General features: G+C 58.5%; 3 protein-coding genes across 12 annotated transcripts in view; 2 read left to right on the forward strand and 1 right to left on the reverse strand.

Moving 5' to 3' along the window:
- The window catches only part of EMILIN3 (elastin microfibril interfacer 3), a 31,722-nt gene extending 29,635 nt beyond the window's left edge, over window positions 1-2,087 (forward strand). The window contains exon 7 of the mRNA XM_082430141.1: window positions 165-2,087. Within this exon, the coding sequence (XP_082286267.1) occupies window positions 165-1,951 (1,787 nt within the window). The 3' untranslated portion in view covers window positions 1,952-2,087. The remainder of the gene's footprint in view (window positions 1-164) is intronic.
- A 442-nt stretch (window positions 2,088-2,529) lies between these two features.
- LPIN3 (lipin 3) lies at window positions 2,530-19,434 on the reverse strand. Of its 10 annotated transcripts, XM_082430108.1 has the most exons (21): window positions 19,283-19,401; window positions 15,576-15,711; window positions 15,287-15,485; window positions 14,100-14,195; window positions 12,885-13,150; window positions 12,598-12,681; window positions 11,952-12,072; window positions 11,442-11,784; window positions 10,443-10,542; window positions 10,142-10,302; window positions 9,649-9,742; window positions 9,509-9,578; window positions 7,799-7,891; window positions 7,676-7,722; window positions 6,841-6,952; window positions 5,716-5,864; window positions 5,433-5,519; window positions 4,828-4,980; window positions 4,481-4,595; window positions 4,289-4,392; window positions 2,530-4,096 (listed from the first exon to the last, which is right to left on the reverse strand). In XM_082430108.1, the coding sequence occupies exons 3-21, from the start codon at window positions 15,476-15,478 to the stop codon at window positions 3,952-3,954; spliced, it is 2,532 nt and encodes an 843-aa protein (XP_082286234.1). In that variant the 5' UTR covers window positions 15,479-15,485; window positions 15,576-15,711; window positions 19,283-19,401; the 3' UTR covers window positions 2,530-3,951. The 10 variants fall into 10 exon arrangements, with proteins under 10 accessions (XP_082286234.1, XP_082286235.1, XP_082286233.1 ...); XM_082430109.1 differs by lacking the exon at window positions 15,576-15,711 and having other exon boundaries at window positions 19,336-19,434; XM_082430107.1 differs by lacking the exon at window positions 15,576-15,711 and having other exon boundaries at window positions 19,288-19,425.
- Window positions 19,435-20,132: 698 nt separating this feature from the next.
- Window positions 20,133-21,129, forward strand: part of ZHX3 (zinc fingers and homeoboxes 3) — a 205,317-nt gene continuing 204,320 nt past the window's right edge. Inside the window, exon 1 of the mRNA XM_082430136.1 lies at window positions 20,133-20,230. The gene's annotated coding sequence lies outside the window, so the exon portion shown is untranslated. The remainder of the gene's footprint in view (window positions 20,231-21,129) is intronic.

The following is a 21,129-nucleotide window of genomic DNA, read 5'->3' on the forward strand; positions in this document are numbered from 1 at the left end:
GCTGGACGTGAGGGTGAGCCCCCAGAGCCCCCTCCCACAGCTGGGGGAACCATACCCAGCAAGGTTGGCTCAGACCAGAAAACCTCTCAGGTGGCCCGGCAACAGGACAAGCTGAGAGAGCCAGGCCAGTGATGACCCTGGGGTTCTCTCCTCCTCTTTCCCAGGAAGGAAAGGCCCAGGGCTGTTTGGTGAACGGCTGGAACGCCTGGAGGGTGATGTCCAGCGCCTGGCACAAGCATATGGTACCCTCAGGGGCCTGGTGGCCAGCCACGAAGACCCCAACAGGATGACTGGTGGCCCCAGTGCTCCTGCTGCCCCTGTGGGCTTCGGGGTCATCCCCGAGGGGTTTGTGAACCCCAGAGACAGAGCTGGAGGACCACTCACTCCTCCTCTGGATGAGATCCTGAGCAAGGTGACAGAGGTGAGCAGCACACTCCGGACCAAGGTGCAGCTGCTGGACGAGGTGCATGGACTGGCCCTCGGCCACGAGGCTCACCTGCAGCGGCTGCGGGAGGCCCCCCCGTCTCCGCTCACCTCCCTGGCGCTGCTGGACGAGTATGTGGACCGACGGCTGCACCGACTCTGGGGGAGCCTGCTGGATGGCTTCGAGCAGAAGCTGCAGGGTGTCCAGAATGCGTGCGACCTACGGGTGCAGGAGGTGCGGCAGCAGTTGGAGGAGGGCCAGGCGGCCAGCCAGAGGCTGCACCAGAGCCTGGATGGCCGGGAGCTGGCCCTGCGCCGGGAGCTCTCACAGCTGGGTACCCAGCTGCAGGGCTTGGGCGTGGCTGGCAGGGGCAGCTGCTGTGGCCAGCTGGCCTTGATCAGTACCCGCGTGGACAGCCTCGAGAGGAAGCTGCAGGCAGTGACCGAGGCCCAGAGGGGCCACAGCCCCCCCGACGGGGATGACCTCACGCGGCTCTCTGCTGCCATGCTCGAGGGGGGCGTGGATGGGCTGCTGGAGGGCTTGGAGACCGTCAACGGCACAGAGGGTGGAGCCAGGGGCTGCTGTCTGGGGATGGAGGAGGGGAGCTGGGGTGTGCGTGGCTTCCACACCACGCTGGAAGAGCGCGTGCAGAGGCTGGAGGAACGCCTGCTGACGCTGGCTGGGGAGCCGAGCCACGATAGCGCTCCTCCAGGCAGATCGGCTCGGCCCCTCATGCAGACGGAGCTGGCCGTGCTGGAACAACGGCTGCTTTCACTGGAGGCCTCGTGTACCCCTAGGACCACCTCAGCCATCCTGGACAATCTCGTGGCCGAAGTGAAGGCCTGGCAGAGCCGGAGCGAGGCCCTCCTACGCCAGGTGGCCAGCCATGCGGCCCTGCTCCAGCAGCTCAATGGCACCGTGGCTGAGGTCCAGGGGCAGCTGGCAGAAGCAACGGGCGGCTCCCTCCAAGGCGAGATCACCCTGCTCAAGGTCAATCTGAACTCTGTGAGCAAGTCGCTCACGGGCCTCAGTGACTCTGTCAGCCAGTATTCTGATGCCCTCTTGGCCGCCAACACATCCCTGGATGAGCGGGAACGCAAGGTGGAGGCTGAGGTCCACGCCATCCAGGAGCAGGTCAGCAGCCAAGGCTCGTGGCTTCGGGCCGGCCACAGGCAGGTCCTGAGCCTGCGGGGGCAGCTGGAGCAACTCAAGGCCGGCGTGGCCAGTGTGGCTGGCGGGCTGAGCCGCTGCCAGGACACAGCCCAGGAACTGCAGCTCGCGGTGGGCCACTTCGACCAGAGGGTGGCGCAAGTGGAAGGTACCTGTGGGAGGCTGGGCCTGCTGGCTGCGGGCCTGGACAGCTTGGCGGCTGAGTCCCTTGGGCCCAGGGAGGGCCTGTGGGACCACGTGGACCAGCTGAACCGCACGCTGGCCCAGCACGCAAAGGACATTGCTCGCCTCCGGGATGACCTGCTGGACTGCCGGGCCCAGCTGGCCGAGCAGGTCCGGGCAGGGCAGGCCGACTAGGTGGGCTGGACAGGCCAACCCCCAGATCCCGCCAACCCTGGGCACCCTCCTCCAGAGCCCAGCCTTGCCTAGCAGTGCCTCCCAGCCTCCCCTGGCCAGCGCGGATGCCATTTCAGAGGGCCCTGAGGGAACAGTGTTGGTCCAGCTCCACCTGACTGTCCAGGCACCAATATCCACGCTTGGTGCTGCACCAACTGGGCAATTCAGGATCGCGGTCAAGGCCAGTACGTCGTGCCTGCAGGCCGGGGTGGCCCCAAGAGACCGCACCATCCACGGTCTGTAAATTGCTGTTCTGCAGACACACCAGTTAGCATCTGTGCAGACCTTCAGGTCCCTTCTCAGACAGCAGTCTCTCTGCATCTCCCTTTGCCCATGGACAACAGCTCCAAGCCCTTAGAGGCTTCTGGTCCCCCTGTCCCCTTGGCTTCTCAGCCACCTGGGCTTGGTTTCTTCAGGAAGGTAGTGCCCACTGGCACTGTCCTCCCACCTGGCAGCTTCAAGGATGCTGTTTCTGAACTAAGGACCAGAGGTTTCCACCACCCTACAGGTCCTTCAGGACAGAATGGAAACACAAGGACTCAGTGGAGAGTTCTCTTTATTCCTTTTGATTCCCTCCCAAGGTGAGGGCTTAGGCAGCCGTGGATTCCCAGAGGAAAGGATGGGGTCCAAGTGATCTGTTTGGACATGCCTCCCACTGTAATTTATCCTTTTCCTTCCCCTCCCCAAAGATGTTTTTGGGGTACTCTGGTCCCCACATGATCCTCTCCTTTCCACTTGGGGGAGAATCTCCCCCCACCCCACGTTAGGGCCCCTCTCCAAAGGGCGGCCCTCATGTACATCATGGCCTGAATGAGGCCAGACCCTGGGCAGGAGGCCACAGCTGGAGGGAAAGGGCTCCAGGCCTAGTTTCCAACATCCTTGGAAAACCCCAGCCCTGCCCGGATGTTCACAAAGTGGTGAGAAATTCAGGTATGAAAACATGAGGACACAAGCGTTCGTCTGGCCCGTGTACGCCCCAGAGGCCCATCCCTGCTGAGGCTCCCAGCCTCAGTTTCCCCACGGCAGCTCGGGCCCTTCCGTGCTGTTTTGCAGGCCCCTGCAGCCCCACCTTCTGGGTTCCTGACATTTGGTGTTCTGCCCTCCACTTCGGTGCTGTTGGGGGAGGGCAGGCCTGGATTAAAGCTTTTAGCCTGTCTAAAGGAACTTTCTTCCCCAAAGGCAGTAGGCGGGAAGGCTGCAGTGGGGTGTCAGCCCTGCTCCCCACAGCTTCTCGGGCAGGAGCTTACTCAGCAGCTGTGTGGGCAGTGAAATGACTGGCAAAGGCTGGGGGAGGCCAGGCACCTGTCCTGGCAGGGTTTGGGGCTGTGTCCTCAGTGGAGGTATGGGGAGGGGCAGGGATGGCAGCTGGGTGTGTACTAAGCCAAATGGGAGCCACACCCCCTCAGCCCTGGCACTGCCCTGGGATCCCCGCTTCCCAGATGTTGGAGGGGCCCTAGAGTATCTGGGATTGGGATGTGCTGAGATATCAGGGCACCAGCATGGGATAGCAGTGATGTCTGGCTCCAGAGCTATGGGAAGGGGCCAGGGCTATGTAGGGTCTAGCTTCAGAGGGTACGGTCCAGGCTCCCCGAAGTGGGCCGGGGGAAAATTTCTTCCCTGATTGATGGCTGCCCCCAACCCTTTCCTGGGCTCACAGGTCTCAAGCCTCATAGGGGCTTCCCTCTTGTCTCTGTCCTATCAGGAGTAGAGGCAGGGTCCCAGGGTGACCGGGACAGATATCAAGGGTATGGAGAACCCTGCAAGGACCCAGTCACTTAATGGCTACAGGGCAGGGCCACGCTGAGGCCTGTAGCATGGCTCAGCTGGTAAAGGCAGGGGACAGGAGAGGCCACAACTAGCCCGCAGCCCCCTCCTCCCCTTCAGTGGGTTGGCCCTGCAGCATCCAACTTCCAACCCCCATGCCCTGGGACACACAGTTCTGGGGAGCAGCCAGGGCTCGTTCAGGCCAAGGCGTCGAGGTCCACAGGGGCCAGTGGCTCCCGCCAGTAGCAGAAGTTACTGTATTCAGGGTTGGCCAAGTCTGTGCTGGGGCCACGGGCCACAGGTGGGAAGAGGAGTTCAACCACCTCGCCGAGCCGTTCGTACCTACGGGCAGGAGGTGCTGGAGTGAGCCTCAGCTCCTGCTGGGCTTCGGCCCCATCACAGCAGGTGGAGACCTTGCATCCTGCCTGGGAGCCCTGGACCGGGGAGGGGGTCCCTGGTAGGGGTGGGGTGGGGTGGCACTGGGTCCCAGGGAGAGGCTGGGGTGTGTAGGCACGTGGCAGGGTTTGGCCTCACGTGGACTTGTGATTCCTCATGAGCTCCTGGCTGAGCTCTCCCCGGGGGTTGACTGTGAAGATGCGGGATGTAGGCAGGCCGACCTGCCGGTAGGCAGTGACATCCTACAGGAGACAAGGAGGGGTCGGTGGGCTGGGAGGTGTGGAGAAGGTGGCTCAGGCTCCCCACCCCCGCCATGGAGGGGACACTCACATTGGGCCTGTTCCCAAAGGCGGCATAGAAGGGCTGTTCCTGGGGCAGAAAGAGCTGCTGGATGTCACTCAGGCAGGCAATCTTGAACACCTCCGGCTTCTTCTCAATCACCTCCCTGCGGCAGTCGGGGCCATGGGCAGGGAAGGGGTTAGCGACCAGAGGATGGCAGGGTGAGGTGACAGTGCTACAGGGTCTGACCCAGTGGACACCTGAGCGAGGCCTGATGCCGGCCCAGCCTGGGCTGGGCTGGGCTGGCAGTGGGCCTGTGCAACCCCCCACTGGGCTGTGGGCTCACATCCCGTGGGGAGGTTACCTATGCGGGGTGGTTACCTGTGCAGGGCGGTTACCTGTGCAGGGCGGAGAAGAGGCTGCTGGGAGACAGCAGGATGGGGCCCTCGGGGAGGCCACAGCCCCGCTCGTTCACCCACTGCAGGTACCCCTTGGTGAGGTCAGCCATGCCGATGGCCCGTGCCGAGCAGTACAGGAACTTGTACCCATTTCTGGGGGGTGGGACAAAGGGGTAGCACAGAGCCGTCAGAGACCAGCCATCCCCATCTCGCCTTCTGGGCTTCGGCCAGCTCAGCCCAACCCTGGTGCCTCTGCAAGGATGGGACTTAGGAGAAGAGCTGAGCCAGGCCTGAGAGGTAGAAGAAGCGTGCACAGAGTCCTGAGGCCCAGGTGGACCAGGATAGGTGAGGACTCGGGCAAGTCTGTAGGCTTTGCCTACAGCAGGAAGGCCAGCAGCTAAACTCAGAGCCCGACCACAGCCCCAAGAGACAAGTCTTTCACAGGAGAACTGAGGACCAGAAGGTCTCAGCATGCCAGGGACCTCCCCCGGTCTCCTTCCCTGTGGGTCCCCAAGCCTGGCTTCCCGGGGCTGAGGCCAGGCCATTCTAAGACATCTTGTCACTCCCTCCCTGGGGTCCCACCCCAGCCCAGTGCAGGCACTCACAGGTGGATTTTGTGGTAGAGCCTAGTGATGCCCTGATGTGTCCAGTCTTTCCCCAGCTGGGGCAGAATGTGGCCCAAGGCATCCGACCTAGACCCACAGAGTAACAGTCACGCCAAGGCAGCCCCACATGGCCCTCCTGCTCTGTGGGTGTGGCCCCGCCCCCGTCCCAGGATGGCCCACTGGGAGGGGAGGGCCTCTCTCCCTGTCCCCCCCACCCCCCAGCACAGAGGGAGGCAAGTCCCCAGGCCCTCCCTCTCCCCCTCCACGGCCGACCGGGTCTCACTTGGTGATGGTGCCATCAATGTCTGAGATGATCACCCTGTCGTCCCATTTCCACAGGTAGATGGTGGCCCTACAGCGGCAGGTGCCCTGGTACTGGGTGGTCACGCTGAAGACCACATTGTTGGCACCTTCTTGCAGGTTCAGGCGCCGCTGAGGCCAGGCAAGGGGGGAACTGTGAGCTGCCTCAGCTGGACGCTGTCCGCCCACCGCCTCCCCCCCCAGAACTGTGGCCTTCCATCTCCACGGGCCTCTCTTTCTCCTGTTCCTCCAAACTCAAGAACCTTCCTGAGTTCATCAGAGACAGCCATGTGGGCAGAAGGTGGCTGCAAGGAGGAAGTGAGGGGTGCTGGTGGGGCCTGCAAAGCTCCAGGCATAGGAGCTTTGAGATGGGGCTCACGGACCAAGCCTGGCCCATGACCCTGTCCAGGTTTCTCAGGTCAGCCTTGGGGCCAGCACTGCTCTGGGCAGAGGGACACCCCACTCCACAGAGGGGGCCCTGTGGGGATCTCCACAGGCAGCCTCCTGCCTGGGGCTAGGGTACCTGGGACATCCCCCCCAAAGAGAGACCTAGCCCTGTCCTTGGTCCAAAGATAAGGATCAGGGCAGCTCTTAGCCACAGCCTGTGACCTGGCTGACCCCAAGTTGGGTGTGAGCCCCAGGGAACCACACAGAGGGCAGCCACTCTGTATCAGGTGTGCCAGACTCTCCTGGGCACCTCTCTGACCACAGAGTTCCACTCAGGAAGAAAACATTACAGGAGCCACAGTTACTCAAAGGTGTGACTTGGGGGCCTGGGGTTGCCAGAATCTGAGAGGCTGTCATCAGCTGTTTGGTTCCTGTAGCTCCCAAAGGCAGACCAGAGCCAGCCAACCCACCGCAGGTAGGCATTTTAAGATGACATAAGAGGGGGCTTTTCTAGCGAGAACATCCAACAGAGAATGGGCTGGCACGTGAAGAAGCGGCACAGAAAGCTGTCCCCGGATGACGCAAGCAGAGGCTGGCAGGGGGCTGCCACAGAGATGGATTCTGGGCTTTGCTGAACACAAGCCGTTCCTCAGCCGGGCCCTGAGGGCCTCGGGAACACAATCATCTCAGGCCTACCACTCCCACACCTGCACACACTTACAATCTGATTGGAGGAGAGGCGGAGGGACTTCTTGTAGGCAGGAGTGTGGGCCGGAGGCGAGAGGGGTGGGGAGGGGGCATCGTCCTCACTGCTCGGGGCTTTGGTCTTCTCCCTGCGGGCAGCCCGGCTCTTGAGCCACTTCCCCCAGCCAAGGCCTTCACTCCTTGGTAGATGCCCACCCCTCACCCAGGCCGCAAGGAGTCTGCTGCTCGTCCCTGCCCCTCTAAGGACCCCTCCCTCTAGATGCCACCCATTTTGGGGGTGGCAGCAGACATCAGGATATAGGCCAGTAGTCTACACCCAGAACGGTGACTGCAGAGCTGGAGCAGAAACCCGGGGCGCCCAGCCCCCAGACTGCTCTCCATAGCCAGGATGCTGGAAGCTGCTTTGGGGATGTGTACCAGAAAAATCTAGAATTGCATCATGGCCAATCCCACCTGCTGTGGGAGGCAGTCAGCCTGTCCTTGATCACCCCCCACCCAGCCTTGGACATTCTGGGTCACTTCAGACGTGAAAAAAGGAAGCAAGGTCAGCTGGCCCCTGGTGGAGAGAGGAAGCCCTACTCCACCTTCGTATGGTAGCCCTTTGTCTGGGCCGGGAGTCTGGGTACCCATTCCAGCCCTGCCACTTCCCGGCTGTGAGAACTTCGGTGTATCTAGGTTTTCCCATCTGTGACATGGGGACATGTCCCAGGAGAAAGAAGAGGTGTAGAAGTGATTGCAGAGTGACAAAGACCCATGGCAGGGGAGGGGTTCTGGCTCCACCCCCGCTCCCACAGTGATCTTTCCCAGGCTGAGCTCCAGCTGCAGAGCCCCAGGCAGGAGATCCAGCTCACCCCAGCTGCTGCTGCCGCGCTGTGGTTTTCTCCCTCCGGGCACTGCACTGTGGGGAGAATATCCATCTAGTGAACCCCGCCTCCTGCCTGTGCCGGCCCCGCCCTGTGGACATGACCACCCACCTCCTTGGCCGGAAAGTCCCTGCATCGCCAGGAAAACCACCACCGCCCTCCCTTCCGGGGCATCTTTTCCTTCTCCAGCTTGTCCACGGTGCTCTGCGGGCAGATGAAGGCCATGGCATTTTTTCCTGTACCACACAAACCCACCTTACATTGCCCTTGGGGCCCCCATGGGCCCAGAGTCTGGGGCTGACCCTACAGCAAGGTGCTATCAACGTCTGGAGGCTAAAGAAGCATACTCACCCCCGTCTTGGGATTCTGAGCACTGATTCAAGGAGATAAGCATGGGAGAACAAGGGCCACTTCTGCCTGCCTCCACTCCACCCCAGCCCTGACCCCTCCAGCTCTAGCCCAGCCTTGGCCTGGCCTCCAGATCTTGTGGATCAGTCTCCCTACTCCAGTAGCTAAAGGCAGCGCTTTGGGAATTTCTCAAGATCTGGGTCTCCCTGCATGATGTCACCAACTGGTGGCAGGGACAGTCTCTAGTCAGTACCACCCTCAACCTCCAAGACCAACATGGGCAATTCCTAAGGTCAGTGATCTATCCCGTGAACAGCCTCCCTCTCTGCTTGTTACCGTCATTGTCTGGTGGGGACAACATGACCCTGTGAAAAATTCTGATTAGATTTGTGCTAGATAAACCCAGGGAGGGCCCAGGCCCACCTAGGAGACATATCAGCTTCCTGCAAACACAGAATGGAGAACGCGTCAGGAGGAAAACAGCCAGGGTGTCCACTGGGGCTGGGAACAGGCTGGGGGAGTTTCCCCTAGGTGGTGGGTCTGTCTGGGTAAGGTGAGGAAAGGCAAGCATGGGGGGACCCTCTCTCTTCCCACAAGCTCTGGGTCCTTGCTCAAACCCAGAGCCAGCCAGAGGACAGAGCTGGGCATCACCAAAGGGAGGCACCAGCTGTCAACATCAGGTGAGTGATGTTCTTTGGGCAAGCCAAGCCAATAATGATGGGCCAGACCAGGGTGGGGCACTGAATGGCTCCCAGAGGGGCAGAAGGGGCAGGTGCAGGCCAGCCCTGCACAGGATAGAGGTTCTGGGAGGGACTATAGAGGCTGCTCCTTCCCACCTCTGAGCATCTGCACATGCTGTTCCCCACCCCTTGCCTACTCATCCTTCAGACCTCTACCCGGTGGGCACTTGCTCAGCAAACCCCCTGTTGGAGGTTCTCAAAGCACCCCAGACCTCTCCTTCCCAGTACTCACAGTTGAATTTTATATTCATTTGGCTGAGTCTTTCATTAACTGTCTTCCTATGAGGGCATGACTGTCCCCAGTCTGGGCCTGGCACACAGTAGGTACTCAATAACTGTTTGCTGATAAAGCAAGCCCCTGCATCCCAGCCTGGAGAGGGTCTCAGAAGAAAGTGAGGGGTAGGACCTCCATGTCCCAAGACTGTCTCGCAGGTCCAAAAACCTCCTGTTGAAGGCATGTCCCTGTCGCCTCTGGTTTGTCCTGAATTCCTTTGAAGTAAAGTCTAAATCCAATCCAAATGGATTCAGCCATGCCAGGAAACCAGGGAAGCAGGGGGGTGCTTCGTCCACACAGCCTGGGGCAAGGCTTCAGAGGACCTGGGTCTCTTCTCTCAGAGTGGGTCCTGCAGCCCCAGGCCCATCTCTGCCCACCCTCCAGCTCCTTGCCAAGGGCTCCCGACCCCAAGGCTATGGCCACGTCCCCCAGGAGGCCCAGGGGTGCTATAACCATTACCTTGGGCAAGTTTCTCTGGAAGGCTTGCAGGGAGAGGATCATGGAGGCGGCTACAGCCCAGTTATAATGCCTAGAGAGACAGAAAGGGTGTTAGGGCCGTGGAGGGCGGGGCGATCCAGCCGCCCAGCCCTGGTACCCACTTCTCGTTGATCTTCACCACCAGGTTCGGGTCGTCCAGGAGGCCGGGGTTTTGGGCGAGGTCCTGGTAGGAGACGATGTGCTGGTTGAACTTCTCTGGGCACAGAGGCAGAGAGCGAGGGGTGAGGCCAGCACATCCCACGTGACCCGTTGCCCCTGCCCCTCCCAGCTGCCCCACCTCTGCTGCTCAGGCCTCCTGCAACTTGGGTCTTCGACTTAGCAGGGCTCCTTGCTACCCGGGGTTTTGGCACCTGATGGTCCCACCCCCGGCACTAGCCATCCTGGATTCACAGGATAAGTCACAGCTTAGCATGACTCAGCATTTGCTTCATGGGGTCTTGGAGATGCCCAGCGCTTGCTGGCCGAGGGTGGGCTCCACAAACCCCAGACTCATGCACACCTCTGCTACCCCCGCCCCCGCCCCGGGGTCTTCCCTCTCTTCTCCCGTCCCCTGGGCTCAGTCCTTGGAGGGGTGGGGGCAACAGTTGAGCATACCCACAGAGATGTCTCCGCTGTCAGCCAGGCCCCCAGAGAGGGACAGCACTACTGTGTCCGCTGTGTCCGGAGCGGGCTCTGGCTCCCGCTCAGGGTTGCAGCCTCCCAGAGACTTTTGGCTTCCGGTTTCACTCCACTTCCTGGCCCCCCGCCCACAGTCGCTGGGGACAAAGGGGCCAATAGCGACATGAATACAAGGAGGCTGGGAGGAGGGGCTGGAGCCCTCCCAGGCCCCTGATAGCCGATTCCTAGCCCCACAGGCCCCAATTCCAGGACACCCTGGTGTCCAGAACCCAGGTACCTCTGGGGGAAGTAAAGGGCTGCATTCTCAGAATCCAGGGAGGGCAAGTCATCCAGGTAGATTTCACTGGGGCCCAGGTGCTGGCTTCTCTTCAGGGAGCCTGAGAGCAGAGGAGGGGACATCTGTAGACCTAACCCGTGAGGACTACTGCTGTGATCAGTGTGCGTCCCCCTGCCTTTGAACGCCTTAAGGTGGCACCGTCCAGTAGAACTTCCTGCAGTGCTAGAAAAGTCCTATGTCTGCACTGTCCAGTAGGGTAGCTGCTGGCCACACAAGGCTATTGGGCATACTTAAAATGTGGTGTGATGGAAAAATAGAATTTTAAGTGTTACTTAATTCTTCTTTTTCTTTTCGCCACGCCGTGTGGCATATGGGATCTTAGTTCCCCAGCAAGGGATCGCACCCGCACCCCTTGCAGTGGAGGTACCGAGTCTTAACCACTGGACTGCCAGGGAAGTCCTCCAAGTGTTATTTAATTTTAATTCATTTAAATATAATTTTAAATAGCCACATATAGCCAGTAACTACCCATCTGGATAGCACAGGTGCCAGCTTCCCCTCCCAACCCTCTCCCTGGCCTCGCTCAAGACACACCACCTGCCTCAGTTCCTAGACATGAAACCTCTCTCCCTCCTCATGGCCTTGCTGTTCCCTCTGCCTAGAATTCTCTTCCCCTGGTCCTCACTTGGCTGGATCTTTATGGCCCACGTCTCAGCTCAGGCATCACCTGCGCAGAGAGGCCATCCCTGGCCACATGATTTAAATAGCCCCCGTCCCAACCAATGATTCTGTCCTGCGTCCCGCCCCCCCAACATCATGCTCTTCCTGTTATGTGTCTGTCATCTGTCTGCCCCTCTGGACTGTGAGTCCCATGAGGGCCGGAGCCAGAAACAGTGCTCGGAACACAGTAGGTGCTCAAACATGCTTGAAATTCCAGAGTCCACCCAGGGGATAACATGAGGCCAGGGAAGCAGTGGGAGGGGTCCAGCCATCACTCACCTTTCGTCCTGGAGATCCCCTCTGGCTGCCCTGTGCAAGCAGGGGCCTCCAAAGCAGCCCAGCTCCACGACTCAGAGGGAGGAGGGAGGCCCACATCCCCGGAACTCTGAGTCTTGGTTTCCTCCCTCTCAGGGGGTTGGAGAGGGGGACCCACCAGAGCAGGCACCTCCGTGTCAGGGTGAAGAAGGTCGGTGCCAGGCCCTGTTTGCAGGATTGGAGTTCCCGAAGGGTCCACGCCAACCACAGAGGCAGAGGGGGTGCTGGGCGCCCCCTGAGGTGGAGAGGCTGTCTTGGAGCTGCCATCAGGGACCACTGAGGACTCGGGCCACTCAGCTTTGCCCACCTTCAATCAAACAAACGGGGGAAGACAGGGGCGGTGCAGGGCCTGCCCCCCACACCCCACAAGGCCTCAGGGAGGTGGCCCAAGTCTCAAGTCACTCCAGTCCTGACCCGCAGGGGCCACGGAGCCCCTGAAAGGTAAGGATGGAGGGTTGACACAGGGGAACTCACCTTAGGCAGCCTCCCCCAGGCCCACTGCATGTGGGACTCAGCTCTCAAGGGGATGGGTTCGGGGGTCCGCAGCTCCAGCTCCGAGTCACTCTTGGGGGATGTTAGCCCACCCGTTGAGAGGCTGCAGGAAGCAAGAACTCAGAGGCCCCCAAGCCAGCCTGCCACCCCCTGCCGCCCTCCTTGGCCTGGGAAAATTTTTTCTGCAACACGTGTTTATGCCAGTGTTGGATCCAGAATGTATAAGGAACTCCTATAAATCAACAAGAAGGCAATCCAGTAGAAAAAACAAAACAAAACGAAACAATGGGCAAGGTTGTGACTTCTTAATGGGTGTAGGGTTTCCACTAAGGGTGATGAAAAAGTTGTGGAATTGGATAAGGGGTGATGGTCGTACAACATTGTGAATATACTAAATGTCACTGAATTGTGCCCTTTCAAATGGTAAATTTTATGTTATGTGTATTCTACCACAATAAAAAAAAATGGGCAAAAGACTTGAATGTCAACACTTTACTGAAAAGACATACAAATGGCTGGTAAACACAATAAATATGTTCTATGTCATTATTCATCAGAAAAATGTAAATGGAGGCCCCTCTGAGACCTCGGCTTTGAGTCTCTGCCTGCAGCCCACCTGGACTCTCACCTGGCCTGGGGGGGCCACTCTCCATCGGAGTAGGGGTAGGTGTCTTTCGGCTGCGGTGAGGACTGTCCTTCTGGCTGGACACTGCTGCGGGACCACAGGGAAATAATGGTCACGGATAGGACAGGCAACCTGGCAGGGCATGGAAGCCTGGACATCAGGGGCTTGATGAAGCAAAGCAACTAAAGGCCAGAGAGGTCAAGGACCTTGCCCAGGGTCACACAGCATCAGCAGAGGACACTGTGCTTGAACCCCAAGTGGCATTCCTACACCCTCAACCCCCTACATACCCTGGGGGCTCTGGCCTCGGCTCTTCCAGCAGGGATAGCTCACTCCCAGTGCCTGCCTCCAGCTCCTCCGAACTAGAATCGGCTGCCACCGTGTCCTCCTTCCGCCTGGGTTTCCTTCTGCGACGCTTCTTCTTCCACCCCGTGGAGGCTGTGCCCGCGATGCTGGCCTCAGGCTCGCTGGCTGTGCCCAGCTGGGAGTCCGAAGGGAACCCAGACAGGCCCCCCCAAGGGATGGGTGATGTGCACAGGTGGGGAGGCATGTCTTCCTGTGGAGCAGACCAGGGGCAGGGCTGAGGGGTCTGCAGCTTGGGGACAGGGGGCAGGAAAACAGGCCTGGAGGCTGGACAGAGCCAGCGGTAGCATGGCCTTGTAACTGTTGCTGGCCTCAAAATTCCCTAACAGAGATAAAGCGGCCCCAATCCCAGGGGTGCCTGCACCTCTGGCAGCCCACGGCAACCACACAGTCCAGACAGAAACCTGGGCATCAGCCTCTCATCTCCCCTGCCCACATCTACCACAGCAGACACCTACTTCCCCTTTTAAGACTCAGCCAGGTGTCACCTCCTCCAGGAAGCTTGCCCTGACTTTTTTCAGCCTCAGTTCCAACCCCCTTCGCTGCAATAACCAAATAGTTCTTTCATCTGTTGTTTACCTGTCTGTCTCCCAGGCTAGTCTGGGAACCTTCTTTTTTGGCAGGGGTCACCCCTCATCCAGGTCTACTGCGGTGTCTGGCATACAGTACAGTAGGGGCTCAATTAAAGTTTGTCAAAACTTTAAACACCTCTACTGGCTTCTGCTGGGCCCTGCCTCCCTTCTGCAAACACCCCTCTGCTCCTTCCCCGCTCCCACACGTCCATGTTCCAGCCGCCCCGAGCCGGCACCAGATCCACAACAAGCCATCTTATGCTTTCCAGTCCCGGCCATTGCTCGGCACCCTCCTCCTCTCCAAGTTGCCCAGGGAGGGCCTCCTTTTCCCCCTTCAGGGGCCCAGCTCAAGTGTCCTCTTCTGAGAAAACTTCCCCAAAAGAAGCGCCAGCCCTTCCTGCCCCCATCCCCCCATCCCTCCCCAGGGTCCACCAGCACATCCTGATGCCCCTGCCTCAGACCCTCGCCTATGGGGTCCTCCCCACGGTGGGGACAGTGACAAATCCCCAGGCCCCGCCTGGAGGGAGCACTAGTGAAGAGACAGGGCCAGGCAGGCCCAGAGGCACTTACCACATCGCTCTCCAGCTCCTGGATGAAGAAGGCCTCCCCGCTGTCCCCCAGCTTCATGTGCAAGTCCACTGGCTCCCCATTGATCTCGATGTCTACCTGTAATGGGGCGTGGTGGGATGGGGGTCCCCACCGTCGGATCTTACTCCCATGCTTCAGTCCACTGGACTCCCAGCTGGTCCTGGAGACACAGGCTCCCTGCTGCCCCAGCACTGCACTTTCTGGAACTCTCTCCCCCCAGACCTCAGGGAGACTCTGAGGGTCTCTGCTCACCATCTCAGTATTCTTGTTTATGCTTGGTTTCTGTGTTCCTCTCTCTCCCACAGCCCATAAGAACAAGAACACGATCCAGTCTTGTCACTGTGTGTCCCCAACCCGCAGGAGAGTGCCCGAACATTTGTGGGTAACATGAACAACAATAAGAATGACCCTTTCCTGGGCACTTTGTCCAGTGTGTTACATAGACCATCTTCACAGCAACCCCTGGCAGTACCTCCCATCATTATCCCCACTTTATAGATGAGGAAACTGAGGCTCAGAGGGGTTAAGTAATTCTCTGGGAATTACTATGAACCCAGAAGGTCTGAATCCACAACGCAAGCTCTTAACCACTTAGCTATACTGTCTCCCGCAAGGTTACACTCTCCCATTAGGATTCTGGAAGATTCACAGTCACCCCAGTGTGAAGGGGGTTTGGGCCCACCAAACCTCTATTCACACACCAGAACTCAGTGCTAACAAAAATCTGTCACGTTCACCTGAGCCCCATGAAGATAGTGCCGGTTTCCTAAGAGTGAGGAGGTAATTTTTGAGTATCACCCCCATGCCTCGCCCTGGGACAGTGTTATCATCTCTTATTTAATCACCAGGTAATGAGAGTGTATCAATTTGTTCAGGTGAAGTGACTTACCAGGAACACACAGGTAAGGTCTCAGGAAGCTGGAGCCAGGTCTGATGGCCCCAGTACAGAAGGCTGCCCCGCTGTGCTGCTTCCAGGGGAAAATAGGGGCCCTCCTGGACCAAAACCCCCAAACCAACCCAAAACCTTCCAAGAAAATACAAAGGAAGGGAAGCCTGGCCAGAGGACACATCCCTGCCCCAGGGAGGTCTGGTTCGTATCCTGGGACTGCAGTGACTACCCCGGCTTCCTGAGCGCGCCCTGCAGAGGTCCCTCTACCGCCATCACTCACCACCTTCTCCCGTGAGCGCAGGACGCCCAGCTTGCCGAAGCGCACGTGGAAGGGCGAGCACCGGAAGGAGCCGTCCGCCTGCCTCACCACCAGCACATCGATGCCCCCGGTCAGCGTGGCCGGGTTCAGGCCCTGGTACAGCCCCTTCACCGTCCCAAACACAGTCTCCGCCAGCTGCCCCACGTAGTTCATGGCTGTGCTGGTAAAGGGAGGCGGTGCTGGGACCAAGGCCTGGCCACTGCCCTCCGTACGGGGCTCTGCAGCCTGACCCCTGGGACCCCAGGCTTACAGCGTGTGGTCCTCGGGGCGCCTCTGCAGAGGGGCAGCAGTGATGGGGTGGGAGGTGCGCCTGAAGACGTGGGCTCTAATCCCCACCGGCCGTGGGGCTCTTGGACGGCTGCCTCCCTCGGACGGCTGCCTCCCTTCTCCAAGGGCTGCTGCCCACATCTGTCAAATCAGGGCACCGGGTAAGGCCATGGGGCGCTGTGAGCCTCTAAATGCCATGAGTAATGATAATGACCGCGGCTCATTTCGTCTTTACAACAACCTGCCAGGCTGGCCGAGCAGGTTTCATTATCCCTGTTTACAGACAAGCCAGAGGTGGAGTGACTTGCCCACGGCCTCACCACTAGCCAAGAGAGGAGCCAGGGTTCGCATACAGGCCTGTGTGATTGCAGAGCCCTCGGTGTGAACCACTGGGATGGCCCAACTGTGGGGACAGGCACCCCTCCCTGGGGTGCAGTGAGGGGCAGCCTCATGATAGATCAGGCCCAGGGCCCTTCTGGGTAACAGGTGACAGTCCTGAAGGCTGATCTCTTTCCAGAAGTGGGGAGGAGGGAGCCTCAGTTTTTCCATCTGAGAAATGGGTTCAGCTGTCTTGCTGCCTCCTGGTCCTAGGAGTTGGAAGGGACCTTGCTGGGCTATTGTGGCTAATTTGTGGGGGACCAGGGGTGGGGGTACCCCAGGTACCTAAGGCTCTGCCCAGCTCTCAGATGCTTGCAGTAGGGCACCCCCTATAGCTGGGCCCAAACTACAAAATTTAAGGCCCAAACTCCAAAATTCTTCCCAGTCTCCCTGGGACATGTGGGAAGCCCGTCCATGGCTACAACCTGACCCCAGTGTCTCTAGGACATAGTTCTCAGCCCCCAACCCCTACTCCTCAGACCCACATTCAGGCCTTGGGCTGGCCCCTGGCCCATCAAAGCTGTTCCTTCTTCCCCCAGCCAGACTGGTCCCTCCAGCTCTCCCACACCAGGCAGAGCTGGGTGAGCCAGAGGCAGGAGCTGTAGCAGCCGCAGAGAAGAGCCAGGGCCATAATGAGAGCCACCTCTACCCTGGCATGATGCCCGCCCCCACCAGCTTCAGCTCATCGCCCCTTCCCTGTTGGCCTCGCCAGTGGCCTATGCCCTTCTGGCTGCCAGGACCCAAAACCATCCCAGCTCCACAGGGCACTTCCCTCTGACCTTGCATCAGAACCCCTGGAGGTCTGCCTGCCACGCAAGACCACCCTTCAAAAAAGTCAAGTGACTTATCCAAACCTTACGAAGCTAATAGGCCATAGATGGGGGGAGGGAGATGACTCATATCCTGGTTTCCTGATTCCATACCATGGTTCCTTCCCCTCCATGGTCCCCAAACCACACCACCGTTGTCGGCAGAGAGGGCCGCCCAGCCCCCAGCCCACCTCTGCACAGTCCTGTAATGCCTCGACACTCAGAATGTGGTCCAGGGCCCAGCATCACCTGGGAGCTGGTTAGAAACGGAGAGCTTCACAAACATAAGGTCCTGTGAGATTTGCTAAAGTGAAAATTTGGGATAAAAAATGAAACTCTTTGGACCCCGAAAATGTCACTCAAATTGAATACATCTTTTATCTGCAAGGCACCTGCTATGTGATAGGTGAAAACTCCCACTTTGGTGTCTCTGTCCCTAACACTAAAGTCTGAATATGGGTCTGGGGAGACAGACCGACTGACAAGGAGAGACATGTGGTAGGCAGGGCTCTAGACCACTGTGCCCAGGAAAAGCAGAGAAGACTCCAGAAGCTTCCAGGAAGATAAAGAAGCATGCATGGGAGGGGCACACCGGGAGTGGGGACAAAGTTCTGCCCAGCTGGAAGCCCAAGTCTGAGCTATCTGCTCTGCTGAGAGCTAAAGTGCAGGTGGTGGGTGGGTGGATGGGGAGGCGGCAGAGGAGACAGGCTCAGATCCATCTACTACTGAGCTTCTCAGCTTCGCCACCCCTGCTGCTTGGGGCTGGATAATTCTTTGTTGCAGGGTTGGCGGGAGTGTTGTAAGACATTTAGCAGCATTCCTAGTCTACCCACTAGATGCCAGGTAGCACCCTACCTCCAGCTGTGACAACCAAATTGTCTCTAAACTTTGTCAAATGTCCCCTGCTGGACAAAATTGCCCCCAGTTGAGAGCCACTGAAATAGCAGAAAGAGCTGAATGGCAAAGGGAGTACCTGGGGGCACCTGGGTCCTACTCTGATCCACCCATGGAGTACTCTCGGGCAAGTAACTTGCTGACCTCAGTTTCCCCTTCTATGAAACGAGGCCTGGATTTCTTAGACCTTCTCAGCTCTAATGTCATGGGAGCCTAGAATTCATTCCTCTCCTTGCTCCTCCCGCCCCACGAGTGGATGCCCCCATCTCTGCCTGCTTAGCATTGTGGAGAGGGAGGGGGACTCCTGTGAGCCAAGCCCTGGGCTCCTCTCCGCTACCTGCACCCATCCCTGAAGGCATCTCCTGCCCCCAGGACCAGCTCTGCCTCCTTGGTCTGCTCCAGATGGAGGAGAGCTCCTCTTGGCTCCCCTATACCACCCTTCACCCCCAAACTAACATGTCTAAAATCAAACACTTCATCTTCCCCTGGGGAACCTGGTCAGCTGAATTCCTCTCACGACTCATGGGTACCCCTCCCTCCCAAGCCCTCTGAGTCCTATTCCCCAATTTCCTGCTCATCTGGCCCCTCCTTTCTCCTCCAGGTGCCTAGGTCAAGGCTTTATGACCAATGCCCAGATCCTGGGTGACAGCAGGCACTGTGGTTAAGGCACGAGACTGTCTGGATTCTAATCCCCTCCCTGACACTTACTAGTTGTGACCCTGTGCAAGTCACTTCACCTCTCTGAGCCTCATTTTCGGCCTCTGGAATGGGGATAACATAAGGGATGCATGAGGAATTCATGACATAATTCGTGTAAAGCAGTAGCATGCAGTAAATGCCCACCCACGCCACCTAGCAGCAGCAGCATAGTTTTTGGAACCGTGACAGCCCCACTCATCCGGGCTGGTCCTGAGGGCACGACAGGTCAGACTCCAATGCACTGCCCCTGCCCTGAGTTGAGAGTTTAGACTTCTTAACTTGGCATTCAAGGTCCTGCATGATGGTGGCCCCGCTGTTTGCTCCAGGAGGGCCTCAAGAGGTGCCCAGGCCCCAGAGCCTACTCTGAGAACATCCACATGCCTCCCAGGCCTGCACACAATCCCACCACAGGAAAGCCAGAACAAGCTGCCCTGGTTGTCAGCCCTCAGCCTTTCTGGGCTTCCAGATTCGGGGAGGGGTGGGGATGTGGCTCTCCGTGTAGGACCACAGGGAAGGGAGACAGCTCCACCCAGGATCCCCAGTAGCCTTCACGGCTACTTCATCTGACCTGCCCAGTCTCAGGGCAGGTGGGCAAGGGTCAGACCCTGTTTTGCAACTGAGGACACTCAGTACCAGAGAGGGTGGGTGTCTTCCCCAAGGTGACTCAGTTAGTCTGGAGGGAAGTTGGGGTGAAACTTTTCCCCTGAGAGGTTTTTACATCTTATTCTCTCCCGATCCCACATTCTGGATGTCCGGGGGGCCCCCGCAGCCCCTGGATCGGGGAGAGGGATGAAGTGAAGCCGGCCCCTCAGGCCCGGGAACGGGAAGGAATGAGGGTCAGATGGCAGGACAGATGGGCGGGGCAGGGTGGGGCGGGAGAGGGGTACCTCATCTCTGGCTCTAGTTGGACCCTACCTGAGGAGCTGCCCACCGGACTCCGGGCCCCGGAGCTGCCGCTTCTACCTGAGTGCACAGGATCAGCAGGTGTTTTCGGCCCCGCACTCACTAGGCACTTCCGGCTCCTCTAGGACTGGGTGAGATCCCGGTTCCGCCCCTTCCACGAGCCAAGGGCGGCCTCTGCAAGTCCCAATCCGTCTAGACTCCACCCCCAAAGAGACCCCGCCCCCGCCCAGTCCCCACGCCCAAGGGCGTCCTTTCTCCTTATAGAGTGCGGGGCGAGGCCAGGCTCCAGGCTCCGCCTACTCCGGCTCCAGCCCGTCCTGCCCCGCGCCCTAGCGTTCCTCGAAGGAACGTCTCAGTGGCCCGTCACCAGCCCTACCTCCAGGAGCGGCGGAAAAGCAGAGACTTTCCAATCGAGCCGACCTAAACCTTCCTGGCTTTGCTCCTAGCTCGCTGTGTGACTGGTAAATTCTTTCCCCAATCTGACCCCATTTTTCTACTTTGTCAAAGGGGATAGCCACCTTGCAGGATTTTCGAGATTACCTGAAATGACTTTGTGAGGCACCTGGCGCTCAAAAGTCCCCTCTCGGGGGCAGCTTTGACTCCCACCCCCACCACCACCCTGAAGGCTGGACCGGACCCTCGTATTATACACTCACAGAGCCCACAGCTGTAATTTCATATTCGCTTGAATAACTATTTGATTATTGTCAGCCTCTCTGAATTTGAATTCCGTGAGAGCAGGTCGCGTTCATCCTTACACCCCAGTGTCCAGTTCAGTCCTGACGTACATACAACAGTAGCTCAATAAATGCCCACTCTCCATTCCATCCAGTTGATGCCCTGGTGGAGCGGAAGCGGGGTCAATACCTCCACTGGCCAGCAGAGGACAGGCGATGACCAGCCTTCTCGCCCAGTTGCGCATCCTCTCCGCCGGCAGGCGCCAAGAGGGAAACAGGTAAGCCCGGGTGCGCGAAGATTTGAAGGATCGAGGCTTGGGCCAGGGAATGGTTTTATCCTTTGAATCTGTGGTTGGTGGCTTGTCCTGTACCAAAGACGTCTCCCACAGCCTGTGAGGATGGACGGCCCCTGCTAAGAAGATGCTCCGAGGAAAGTCAGGAGGTGAGGGAGTTTGCTGTAAAGAGGGCGGGAACCCAGGAAAAGCTCGGAGGGGTGGGGCACAATGGCAAAGAGTCAGGCTTAGAAAGTACTGGGCGGTAGGGAGTGAGAAGTGTCCGCTATTGTTCTGACTCAAGATGACACGACCTGTCTGGAAGTGACTGGCCTCAGTTGTCCTTGCTTTAGCAAAAGTCATTTGGTGTCAGTCCTGAAACCAGGCTGTGTCTGGCTGGTATCTCAGAAGAGCTCTGATGGGAGCAGAGCTATTTTAAGGTGGCCAGAGGGCAGAGCCATGCCACAAACATGTCTGTGGAAGCATTGTATATAGCTACTATATTCAACAGTGAAAAACTGGAAACATCAGGTATCCTTCAAGGGAGGCTGGGAGGGAAGGAAGGACAGATCAGGGGTTATGGCTACAGATGCCACAGTAATGCTACCTCTTTGAGCCTCAATTTCCTCATCTGCAAGATGGAGATAAAATCTACCTTGCAGGATTGTATTGTGAGGATTAAACAGGATGAACTAAATCAGTGGTTCTCAACCTTGGCTGCACGCTGAAGTCACTATGCCCTTGGCAAATACGGATGCCTGGGGTGTGGAAATTAAAAAAAAAAAAACAACTCTCCAGGTGATTGTAATGTGCAGCCAAGGCTGAGAACTACAGAGCTAAATAAAACGCTGAACACAGCGCAGGGCAAACACTAGGTGTTCAACAATGTTTATCACATTAAAAAA

This window comes from Balaenoptera physalus, assembly GCF_965194825.1.
Source record: "Balaenoptera physalus genome assembly, chromosome: 16".
Taxonomy (NCBI): Eukaryota; Metazoa; Chordata; class Mammalia; order Artiodactyla; family Balaenopteridae; genus Balaenoptera; species Balaenoptera physalus.

Excerpts from the sequence above, each read along its gene's own strand:
- LPIN3 (XM_082430109.1), bottom strand. The coding sequence starts at position 15,478 with ATGAACTACGTGGGGCAGCTGGCGGAGACTGTGTTTGGGACGGTGAAG. Across the intron at positions 12,682-12,884 it reads CCGAGGCCAGAGCCCCCAGG|CAGTGTCCAGCCAGAAGGAC; the intron begins GTATGTAGGGGG and ends GTGGTCCCGCAG. Across the intron at positions 4,097-4,288 it reads ATGAGGAATCACAAGTCCAC|GTACGAACGGCTCGGCGAGG; the intron begins GTGAGGCCAAAC and ends TCCTGCCCGTAG.